Here is a 12,642-nt window from a genome sequence, read left to right as displayed (position 1 = left end):
AAGCTTTAGATCCTCCGAAGCTGTTTCAATTTTTGGTCTGGGGAACACACATCAGGTACTGGCAAAACTGTGGTGACAGGAATGCCGACATCAAGTCACAAGCCTCCCTCTCCAAGGGGAAGTAGTCAAATCCATCAAGATAACACTTTAATTATATGAAAACCACAAATTATATACAGTCAGAACCAGCAGACACACAGTAGCAGGAATCGTGTTCTCTCGCAGATGCCTACATTGTTAGCTTACAAAAGGCAGGATGATCTTTTGTAATCGTTCCCCTCTCTTTGTTGCCTAGATTCTTTTTAAGAGCCTCCTTACTGGTCTCTGCTTCCAGCTTCCACTCTTGCTCCTAAAAATCTGTTCTCTATCTAGTAGCCAGAATGGTCCCCGATTCTGCTCTCTCTCCTCCAGTGTCCCTCAGAATAAGAATCTGAAGTCCTTCCCATGGTCTCTAAGGTCCTAGTAATCTAGACCCTACACCTCTCTTCTCTCCACACTGACTCCATCGTTCCTAACTCTCTAGCTACTCTGGCTTCTCACCTCAGAGACTGCACAGCTATGCCCTCTGCTTGGAACGTTCTTCCACCTTTTATCAACCTTCACTTCCAGTCTCTGTTCACATGTCATCTCTTTGGAGAGGCACTAAATCGGAGACATTTTATTGTTTGTCTCCTCCTACTAGAACGTAAGCTATTTGATGGCAGGAGCTTCCTTTTGTTCATTGCTGTATCCCCAGCACCATAGCACAGTGTCTGGAAATGTGCTGAGTGAACAAATAAATGCAAAAATATCTCACTCAAAGCCTCTGTATGCTGAATTGCTGTCAGCTTCTATTGAAGAATAAAATAAACTTGTTCTTCAGTGTTCCAAAGATGTCACAGAACTCACTATGATTGAGCCTGAGGTAGGATGCTCAAGCTCTGCCTGTTCAGGTAGTTCTTCTCCTCCTAAAGCAGCAACTGTTATGGGAAGGGGTCTTTGGAAGCCTAAAAAACCCACAAGACAGTATCAAAAGAATTGAATTAGATGATTTCTAAAGGCGTCTCTAATCCAAAAGTCAACTATAGTGAGGACATCAGAAGAAGCTGAAAGAACTTCCCCCATCCATCCTTCCCTTGGAGATGCTGCACTGCTCTCAAAGTGGCCCCAGAGAAGTAGAGGGAGGACCCAATGCTGTGTGACATTATCACCCTATTAACTGGGCCTTTGCAAGCTGTAGGGCTGCAACGATAAACTCTCATTGAGCCCTGCTGTCTCAGAAATGTAATGTCAAGCAATTTACTGAAAGATGAGGAAATTGCATCAGGGAAGCCAGCTCATCTTTGGGGAGATGAGAACACAGGGCCTCACGTCAGCATGACACCAGACTCCTATTTTAGCAGAGACTACATTACAGAAATGATGCTGCTGTTGGTCTCATGACAAAAGGAAATAATACAGAAATTTGCAGACGTCACTGTCAGCTTCAGGACTGTGAATCAATGACATCAATGCTTCAGGAGTCAAATCAGAAGGCTAGACAAGGTCATCAAACTTGAATGTTAACCGAGGTAATGGGACTTAATACAGTTTCTGGAACAAGTGTTCAATAAGTGTTAGCAGCTATTCGTCAGGGCAATATGAAATTGATTGTCACCAGTTTCCTGGGTGGATTCGCTCATTCATTCAACAGACATTTGCTGGGCCCCTACTGTGTGCCAGGCAACAAAGAGAGGAAAAAGTCTACAAAAGATTACCCTGCTTTTTGTAAGCTAACAATGTAAAATAACAATGATGATGGTGATGAAAAGATTGGCTAACAGTTTTTTGAGCACTTACTCTGCACCAGGCAGGGATGGACCCTTTAAGTGCAATATCTCAGATAATTATCACAACGACCCTGAGTGTTATTATCCTCCTTTCAAAGATGAGGCAATTGAGGCTCAGAGACTTATTCAAGGGCCCATGGGGGCTCAAATTCCCTCTGATTTTCAAAGCCTATTCCTGGTAACCTCCACAAAACACAATTTACCATGAAACCTGGTAGATCAACACTTGAGGAGGTTGTAGGGGCCTCACCCTCTGGTGAGTTAAGGGAGGGTTTCAGAAAACAGAGGGAGAAGAAAACTACTACAATCATGCCCTGCACGATGATGTTTCCGTCAGTGATGGACCCCTCATATGATGGTGGACCCATGAGATTATAATGGAGCTGAAAAATATGTACTCTACCTTTTCAATGTTTAGATACACAAATACTTACCATTGTATTACAACTGCCTGCAGTAACATGCTGTGCAGGTTTGCAGCCTAAGAGCAACAGACTATACCATATAGCTTAGGTGTGCAGAAGGCTATACCATCTAGGTTTGTGTAAATGCACTCTATGATGCTCACACAATGAAACTGCCTGATGGGTTTTCAGAACATATCCTGTTGTTAAGTGATGTTCCTGCTCCAGCTGGTGGAGGTCAGCCCAGGAGCCCAAGTCTGGGAATCCATAGCAGCTGTTGGAGGCTGGTTTAGACTGGCAGGCAGGAATGCATTTAGCTGCATAGTGGCCAACTGAGAAACAGATTTTTTATTGGATGGAGGGATGGAACCATCCTCACTTTACCCCCCAAATTCTTGGCATTTCTACCTGGAGCTGCTGCACTGCTCTGAAAGTCATCTAATACCTATTAGAAATACAAAGTGTAAATTGAGAAATTTATTCCCCTTTATCAGGATCCTCACAGCATTTCATCCGTGCCTTCTTCACAGTACTTGCCACTTTCTTTCTTACTTAAGACTCACTGACATGGAAGGTGCTAATTTGTACTGAGTACATGACTAGGAAAGGCCAAACATACATAAATAAATAATACCAGGTGCCCTTTGTTAAAAGAACCCTAAAGATAGATGAGGAAACCAGCAGCAAAACAAACTCCAAAATTCAGCTGACTCACAGCCCCGTGATCATTTGAGGACACACACTACCTCTTCTAACCACATGGAAGGCTGAAACGCTTTGAGGGGGAAAAGAGAAACCTGAGCAAATACCTGTAGTCTAGCCAGAGGCTGAAAGTCCTTGTGGTGGCAGGACAAAATCAATCCTCTCCAATTCACAAGAAACTACTGGAAAACAGATGATAATAGTGATAATAATGTAACCATGGTGATAACCGAGAGCATTTATACAGCACTTACTATGTGCCTGGTGCCATTCTAGGGACTATACAGATATTAACTAAGAACCCTCACAACCGTGTTAGGTGGATACTAGTACTATCTCCATTTTTCAGTGTAGTGAGGTAAGTACAGAGAGGTTAGGTAACTTGCCCAAGGTCACCTAAGGGCAATCAGCATTTACTGAGCACCTGCGTGGCGCCAGAACCTGTGCAAGTTCCATTATCTCGTTTAATACTTAAAGCAACCCTAAGATAATTACTATCATTATCACCATTTTCAGATGAAGCCATTGGGGCTTGGGGAGGGTAACTTGTTCCAACAATCTGAGCTCTTAACCAATAGCTATGTCGCTACGTGCGGGGCACGCTGATACAGCCTGGGTACGAGGGGACTGGCAGAGACCTGTTCAATCCAGGGCATGGAGTGCCATGGAGTAATCCTCAGTCAGGGCCGCGCCAGGGTCAGACTCAAGTATGATTAGGGACTCTGCCTTTCTACATCTTGGCGCCTCAGCCCGGAGATTTCCGCGCCAAGATAATCCAACACCGTAGGCCGCTACTGCCCCCTGCTGCCCGCCGGACCCTGAGCCCAGGCCCTCTCCCATCTCTGCCCTCCTCAGGGAGAGCCCTGCCCGCCGCTGAGGGAGCCTGGCGGCTCAGGCGCACTGCGGCTCCGGCCCGGGCCCCTCTCAGCGCTACCTGCGGATGCCACAAAACTCCCGGGCCCCCCACACCCAGAAAAAAAATAAAGATGTCAACAGCTTTGCCCTTTCTGCACTCTTCTCCCCGCCCTAATTCCCTTCCTGCATTTCCGGCCTAACACATCCCTACATCCCTTTCCCTGGACTCCGCACGGGGACCGCAGCGCCGGACCCTGGGTTGCCATGGTGATGCGGGGCCAGCTACGCGTGCCGGAAGGGGCGGGAGCCTGGGGCTGCCGGCGCGCGCCGGGGCTCCAGGAGGCGCGCAGAAAAAGCCGCGCAGAAAAAGCCGCGCGGGTTCTTTCTGGATCAGGGCCAAGGCAGTTCCGTCTTCTAGGAGTCGGGGAATCTTCCAGCCCTCACTAACAGACTTCAGCCACCGACCAGCAAGAGGAGTAGGGGTCGAGGACTCCCTGGGTTCTACGAATTCCAAGGGTGGTTGGGGCCGCCCCTCACCTGTGGTCCTCGTTATCCTGCGGTCAGAGCCCGGTAGTCTACGGTTGCTATGGTGATGCGGTGGGTGGAAGAGAGTCCAGTCTCTAGTGGCGGAGGGTCTGCTTCCGGCTTTCCCCCACCCGCCGGTTTAGGACTGTCGGGTAGCGGGGCGCTGCTTCGGCATTCGGCATTCGATAAGCTTCCTGGAGTTTCTGTGACTTTTCCCTCTTGGCCGCTCATCGCAGGGTGAGGGTAGTCGAGGGTGAGCTGATCCTTGTCGCTGCAGGACCTTTTGACCTTTTCAAGGCCGCCTAGTTTTCTGTAGCATGGATGTGCCATAATGTATTTAACCGGTCTCCTACTGGGGGACATTTGTTTTGTTTTGTTTTGTTTTAAATCCAGTCTTTGTTAGTACAAACAATACTGTAGATTATAATAATCTTGTATATACCTCCGTGTACATGTGCAATTTTGTCTGTAGAATAAATTTCCAAAAATAAAATTGCTATGTCAAAAGCCAAATGCAATTTTAATTGTCATAGATATGACCAAATTGCTTTCCAAAGGCAGTAGCAAATTTACATCCTCACCAAAACTGGAACCAATAATTTTAATTAGGATCATATCAACAGTGATGAACTGGATACTCAATCATAAAATTGCCCTTGCTTTCTGAAAGCATCCAATCTAGAGCAAAACCCAGTTTCATAAACCTTCCCTCAATCATCCAACAAAAGTTAAAATCCTATAATAATTTCTTTCTAACTTCTTTACTGAGGGACCTCATAGTTCCCCCAGGGTGTGTGTTCTCCCTCACTGGAACAAGTAAACTCAACTTGCTCAGCTTTGTGTTCCTGGAAGTCTTTGTGGTCTTTGGCTCGAGGGCATTGATACTAGCAAGTGCAATTTTCTTTGGTAAAATTTTCGGGTCTAGAATTTGTCAATTTCAGTCCTCCATAAATGTTTAAGAAAACACATTTTACATGGACAGTCTATTTTACTTTGATTATTTCAGTTAGATCTGATTGTTCCCAGCTTTTGCAATTTTCAATGCTACCCTCAAGATATGAGTTTCCTGGGTTTTTTTTTTTTTTTTAAATAACAACTTTAACCATTTTAGTTTTATTTTGTAATATTTTTTTCTACCAGCGGTAGTCGTCATGACTCAAACAGAAGATTGATAAGTTTTATCTACTTCTAGACTTCAAAAACCATCATTAGGACAATGGGGTAGGACCTGGATACGCAGCAAAGTAAAAATGTTCTTTTTCAATCGGCAGGCTTACTATGTTGCCACCATGTCCTTGGCACTGGGAACACAGACCCTGCTGTGAAGGTATTCTCGGTCTAATTAGACATAGGGGCTTGCTGACCTCATGGAGGAAATAGCTGAATACAAAATGTTTATTCATTCGGTAAATATTTATACCTACTTCATGCCAAGAACTGGGCTGGGCATTGAGAATGCAGGGATGACCAAGTTCCATGTGGCCCCTGGCCTCCTGGAGCTCTCAGCCCAGTGGGAGAGGTACATATTAAACAATCACATCAATGACTATTCATGTGTGATGACTGACTGCTACAAAGAAAACCCCAGGGTTTTATGAGAAGCTGAGACAATGGCAACCTGACCAGTGGGGTTCAAGGAAGGATTCTTTGAAATAGTGATTTTTAATTGGATGTGAAGGATGAGTTGGAAGGATGTTCCTGGCAGAGGGAACAACCCATGCCCAGAAGTGAGAAGAGGGGTGGCTCTTTCAAGGGCAGGAAAGCAGGCCAGTGTGGCTGGGATAAAGAGGGCTGGGGAAGGAGTTTGGTCTTGTCCACTATACTAAGAGTTTACGTTGTAACCTGAAAGCAACAAGCCTAGGAAGAGTATCAAGAGGTATATGTGATTAGATTAGAAATACCTTTTATTTTTTCTTTTTTACAATGTCTGTGTGGAGAATGGATGAGGTGGGGTAAGGATAATAAATGCCATGAAACCAATTAGAAGGAGACTATTACAGTTGTCCTAAGGGAGCAAAGAGTATAATTGGGCCCGGTGGTATTCAGAGGAGGGAAATATTTAGTGGAGTGTTGAGGTGGAATGAGATTGGTGTGGACTGGGGAATGTGTGAAATGAAAAATACTGAAATGACCTTGTTATGAACTGAATTGTATCCTCCTCCAGTTCATCTGTTGGAGTCCTAATCCTCAATATTTTATAATGTGACTGTATTTGGAGGTAAGGTCTGTATAGAGGTAATTAAGGTTAAATGGGGTAATCTGGGTGGGCCCTAATCCCCTATGACCAGTGTTCTTATAAAAAGTGAAAGAAACACCAGGGATGCAGAGCAAAGACCATGTGAGGACTCAGTGAGAAGGCAGCCATCCGTAAGCCAAAGGGAGAGGCCTCAGGAGACACCAAGCCTGCCTGCGCTCCTCCCTGGGACTTCTAGTCTTCAGAGTTGTAAGAAGATTATTATTTTTTGTTTAAGCCACCAAATCTGTGGTACTTTGTTACGGCAGCTCTAGCACATTAATACAAACCCCAAATTTCTACATAATAGGGCAATTGGGAAATAATTATAGTGCATCCATATTATGAAAAAGAATTTTACCCCAAGATATGCCCGTGCAAGTTCAAGATTTTGGTGGCCTAGTCAGTGCAGGTTGTAGTTAAGTTTGTTGCTTTATAGTTGTGACAATCCCAGGCATCACTTGCATTGTTTCCTTTGTCTCTATTATTCTATTTTTTTTTTATTTTCATAACTTTGAGATTCATATACATGTTTTGTTTATAAACTCTTTCAGTAATTGTGTTCCATCAGTTTACATAGTGATTATCTTTTCTACTTATGAAAATTTACCCTATGGATTTTTTAAGGAACATATTAACCTTGTAATGAAGGGGAATATTATTTCATGCAAAGATTTAAAAGAATAAAGCAGAGAAAAATGAGGTAGAACTCTATATTCTGACATGAAAAGATGCCTAAACTATATGGTTAAGAGGGAAAATGTATGTAAATTGTGAACCTATTTTGTTTTTTAATAGAACCATTTGTTAGGGATGCTTAGGAAAAAGTATGGAAGCATATGCATCCAACTTTTAAAAGATTGTAAAAATTCTACCATTTAAAGATCTGAGTTCTGTCAAATAAACCCTGTTGGTGATTTCCTGTACCAGGGAAACTGTAGTACATGGTTATATGCTCAAGGCGAATAATGACTAAGAGAGCCACAGGCCCCCACAATGGTACTGCCATGCCTACCTTCCATGACACATGACGGAAGGTGGCCTTCAGGGTCAAACCACATAGCAAATACTAATACAGTAATCCCTTTTTATTCACAGTTTCATTTTTTGTGGTTTCATTTACCCATGGTCAACCACAGTCCAAAAATATTAAATGAAAAATTCCAGAAATAAATAATTCATAAGTTTTAAGTGCGTACCATTGTGAGCAGCATGATGAAATCTTGAGCTGTCCGGCCCAGGATGTGATTCATTCCTTTGTTCAGTGTCTTCACACTGTGCTCCCCATCTGTTAGTCATCTAATAGCCATCTCCGTTATCAGATTGACCGTCGTGGTGTCCTGGTGCTTGTGTTCAGGTAACACTTATAGTAGCCTAACCCACAACGCCTATGTCATTCACCTCACTTCATCTCATCACGTAGGCATTTTTCCATCACATATCACAAGAAGAAGAGTGAGTACAGTATAATATATTTGGAGAATGAGACCACATTCACAGAACTTTTATTATAGTATATTGTTATAATTGTTCTATTTATTATTGTTGTTGTTAATCTCTTATTGTGCCTAACTTATAAATTAAACTTTATCATATATAGGAAAAAAAAAAGATTCAGGCATCCACTGGGGATCTTAGAACATATCCCCTGTGGCTAAGGGGGAATTACTGTAAACTTAATGTCCATCCTATTTTAAAATAAACAGAGCCATTAATACAAATCCTAATAGTCTCTTCTCCCACCCCAAGTGATCATCTTTTACCCTCTGTGTACTCTACTTGAGAGAACACCAGTGTTTTTCTAATTATACATATGGAACACTCTACAAATGGGGTGAATAGTGATTCATTAGATCAGTACGTTTATGCAATTAGAATACCATTTTGCACATAAAACATCTGTATATGATGGTTCTGAGGAAGAAGGCACCAACACTACCAGGTATTTGTTTTCTTAGCTGAGAAAAGAGAGAGATGGACTTCGATGGTCTCGCGGAAGCCTTCACACTGGCTTTCTGGACTTCTCTAAGCCTTTGATTAAGCAGTCGAAGTGGCTATACTGGAATGAAGTGGTGCCCTAGAAGGGAACTGTGTCTGGGGTAACCACTCAACAGTGTAATATGTGGCAGTCTTTGAAATAAAGGTATTTAAAGTCATTTCGTGCAATTCTGTGTAGTTCTTCTATAAGTCTGTTTTTTTTCAAACTCAAATTTAATGTAAGAACTTAACTATCCTCTCATAATACATCAAAATACTATTTTTCAGGCTTTTCACTACTACTGATGGAGGTGAAGTTTCCAGAAAGAAGTTTAAGCTAAATGCTAAGTTCTGTTACCAAGCGGAGAAATGAAGATTGCACATTGCCAAAGTGATTGTGTACATTTTGGAGAAATTATTTTGTTTATCAAAATGAAATTCACAGAACTTTTAAGCCAAAAGTGCACAAATGGTCAAAATGGCATTGAATTAGAAAAAAGTTAATGAATCAATAGAACAATCTATTGAAACCCTCTGTGGTAGGATTGGTGAAGGAAGCATAATGCTTCTGGCTGACATTTACTTTGACATTTATTGTACTATGTGACAGGCTGAACCAGACCAAAGGATAGGTTATCTGAGCAGCTGCCCAAGGCACTAATCCATAAGCAGCATTAAAACATCAAGGGAACAGATGGGAAATACAGTGCCAGTTACTTGAGAATTTCACACAGGAGTCTTTCAGAGTTGGCACACTGTTACGTGGTCCCATTCTCACAGATACAGGCAGCATGGGATGGGGTAGTGGGGCTTTAGAGCAAATTAAGGAGGAGACTTTCAAGCAAGGACTACCTGAAGGTGAAGAAAGAGCCAGCCTCATGGGACCCAAGAGAAGAATGCTCCAGGCAGAGGGACAGTGAGTGCAAACACCCTGGTCCCAGGGGCTTAGGAAAGAGAAGGGAGCATAAGAGCCTTGGAGGGAGGTGTCAGTGGGGTTGGGAGGTAGTCAGGTGCCATGGGAAAGAATTTCAATATTATTTGAATTATGATGGGAAGACACTGAAGTTCTCATTGTAAGAGTGGCCTGAGCTGACTTACCTTTGAAAATCCCCTTTTGGCTGAAGTGTGAACAATGGCTCCAGAAAGACAAAAATGGAGGCAGAGAGACTAGATAAATGGCTACTGGAGTAGTATCATTCAATGAAAGATGATGGATGTGAGAGATGTGTATGGTAGGGATGAAGAGAAGCAGATGGACTAGTGATGATACTTGTAGTTAGAACCAATGAGGTTTACTAAAGAGAAGATGGGAGCTCAAATATGATTCCTAGGATTTTACTGTGTTCCTCTGGGTGGATGGTGGAGGGGGTAGCTGTTTACTGATATGTGGCAGACCTGGGAAGACAGGGCTGTGAGTAGAGGGTCAGGGGCTCTGTTTGGAACATATCAAGTGTCAGATACCTATTAAACTTCCAGGGGACGATGTTGAGTAAGCATTTTGGGTATCCAAGCCTCCAGGCAGTACTCAGGGGAGAGACCAGAGTTGCAGATAGACATCTGTGACTCAGCATATAGTTGCATTAAAAATCACAGTGCAGAAGGAGATCCTCCAGGGAGATGATGTGAGCAAGGAGGAAAAGGGATTCAGGGCTGATCCCTGAGGATTGCTGGTGTTCAGGTATCAGGTAGAAGAGGCCCTGCAAAGGAGACTGAAAAACAGCAGCTGGTGAGATCAGAGGAAATTCCTTGGGACTGATTCCATTCTGATGTGGAGAGCAGAAAATTCCAAATAAGTGTTATGTTACATTTAGTGCACGGAATAAGTGGTTTGCTTGTTTCTTGGTTTGTTTTCCCATGTAAGGAAGAGTCTCATGCAGAAGATACATCTTTTACTGCCGTCTCCTACTCCATTTGCAGAAGTCAGACATAAAACGTTGTTGAGAGCGTAAGAGATTTTCACCCCCAATTGCTAAAGCTCAAAGGTTATCCTTTATTCCATTTTATTTACCCTCCCCCCATATTTAAGCCATTAGCTAGTACTGTTGGCTCTGTCTTGTGCATATCCCTCATCTACCAATTTCTCATGCCCTCACAGCCACCACTCTGTCCTAAACTGTTACCTTCTCTTTCCTGGACAATGGCAGCCCTTCCTAACTGAGTAGGGCTAGACTTCTGATCTCTGGTGAGCCATCCTTATGCAGTAACCAGAGGGCTGTTTCTAAAATATAAATCAGAATGTTATTTCCCCTTAAAACCCTTGAGTGAAATAACCTAAATGACTATCGGTAGGGAGGTGGTTAAATAAATACTGGTTCAATATTTCTACAGAATGGAATATTATGCAGACATAACAAAAAATGATCATGAGTATGCTCTACTAGTACTTATACAAATGACCTCTAGGACATGAAAAGAGCAAAGTGCTAATATTATGCCACATTGTAAAAGAAAAGGGGGAGGGGAGTGTGTGTGTGTGTGTGTGTGTGTGTGTGTGTGTGTGTGTGTGTGTGTGTGTGTGATTGTATATGATGTACTATCTCTATAAACATAAGAAACTAGCACCTAAATGGCTTCCAGGAAAAGTATCTGGGCTGGTGGGGGGATAGGGTGGGATGGAGATAGTTTACTTTTTGGTACTTCTGAATTTTGAATGGGATGAGCATATTATGTGTTCAACAATAAATCAATTAAATTAAAATGTTTATATGAATTAAATTATGAACTCTCATGGCACTTCCCATCTCACTTATCAGAAAATCTCGTCTCTTCACTCTTCTACAGCCCTCATTTCTGCTCTTTCTCACCAAGTTTCAGCCACTCTGCCTTCTCTGGAACCTCAACGGGCCAAGCATAGTCCCGTCTTGGGCTTTTGCTCTTTCTGACCCTGTACCTTGACCTCCCTGATAACTGTCCATGGCCATCCCCAGAGTCTTTACACCAAAGTCACTTCTTTCTGGAAGTCTTCCCCAACTTCGGTATAAATTTACTACCCCTTACCTCCCATCACTGAAAGTCCATGTTCTACTTTCTTCATAGCAATCACCACTATCCTAAAATTATTTCATTTACTTGCTTATTGTACATCTCCCCTACTGTGTTCATATGCCACCTCAATCTTCATGCCCAGAACAGTGCTTGGCTCATACTATAGAAATAAACATTTGTTAATGAAGGAGTATTTTTCTATTTTTGCTGCAACTTTGTGATAGTCCTGACAGTAATGATATTTATAATAACTCCTGTTTTGTTTCTTTACAGCTCCTAGTGACAGCATACAGACTAGAGTTCTAACCCTGGCTTCACTTCTTCTTAGCTCTGGGACCTTGGGAAAGTCACAAAACCACACTGGGTTTTGTGAAGATTAAATGAAATCTGAGGTATAAAGTGCCAGTTCTGGTAGGCTTCACTCAGTGGACCCTCACAGGAATGACTGTTGTCTATCTGAGGATGAGGAGATGTGCCCAGGTGGGAGAGTCACCTGCCCAACGTCATGTAACCTGGGCAGCGAAAGCAGGTCTCCACTCCAGGGCCTCTGACTCCATGCTCAGCACCCGAGCACAACAGGCTTTTTCTCCTTATTGTTTTCAGTTGTGCAAAAGCCTTCCTCCCCTTCCCTGGGTATGGAGTCTTAGTTTATAATCAACCGCCACTATAATTTCCCTCTTTACTGGGAATTGGTCGTTCATCTTTTGGTTTTCTTCTCATAAATGGTTGATATGTTTTGGCCCAGAAAACAGTATGGAGGGCTTCTAAACAACATCATCAAATTAAATACGGTGACGTGCTGACTTAGAAAAGCCATTCATCTCCTTGTTCCTTAAATGCAATGAAACAGTTGATTGGTTTTGCCTTTACATGTTTATTTGTTTTAACTGATAGAAACACCAACATTGAAAGCCAGAGAATTGAACCTGCTTTCTAATCTAAGTGCCGAAATACAAAGTTGTTCTCCAGACATCGTGTTCATATTTTATTTTCTCAATTTAGACTGCAGACCGCAGGAACAAGGGCTGGATTTGTAATGACCTGGAGGAAGCAGTGAATGTCTGACATTTGACAACAGATGTCACCAGTGCTGTGTTGCTCACAGAGCCACCGGTGCTACCTGGCATTTCAGTGTTTACATATTTTCTGTGGA

At 42.8% G+C, this 12,642-nt stretch overlaps 1 protein-coding gene across 1 annotated transcript in view; it reads right to left on the bottom strand.

The window, feature by feature from the left end:
* Positions 1 to 12,642, bottom strand: part of TGM3 (transglutaminase 3) — a 123,750-nt gene that overhangs the window by 96,446 nt on the left and 14,662 nt on the right. Inside the window, exon 4 of the mRNA XM_023536661.1 lies at positions 4,307 to 4,434. Within this exon, the coding sequence (XP_023392429.1) occupies positions 4,307 to 4,434 (128 nt within the window). The remainder of the gene's footprint in view (positions 1 to 4,306; positions 4,435 to 12,642) is intronic.

The sequence above is a fragment of the Pteropus vampyrus genome, unplaced genomic scaffold, assembly GCF_000151845.1.
Source record: "Pteropus vampyrus isolate Shadow unplaced genomic scaffold, Pvam_2.0 Scaffold7, whole genome shotgun sequence".
NCBI lineage: Eukaryota > Metazoa > Chordata > Mammalia > Chiroptera > Pteropodidae > Pteropus > Pteropus vampyrus.
Note: the sequence above shows the minus strand (reverse complement) of the source record. Positions and strands in the feature narration are given on the sequence as shown.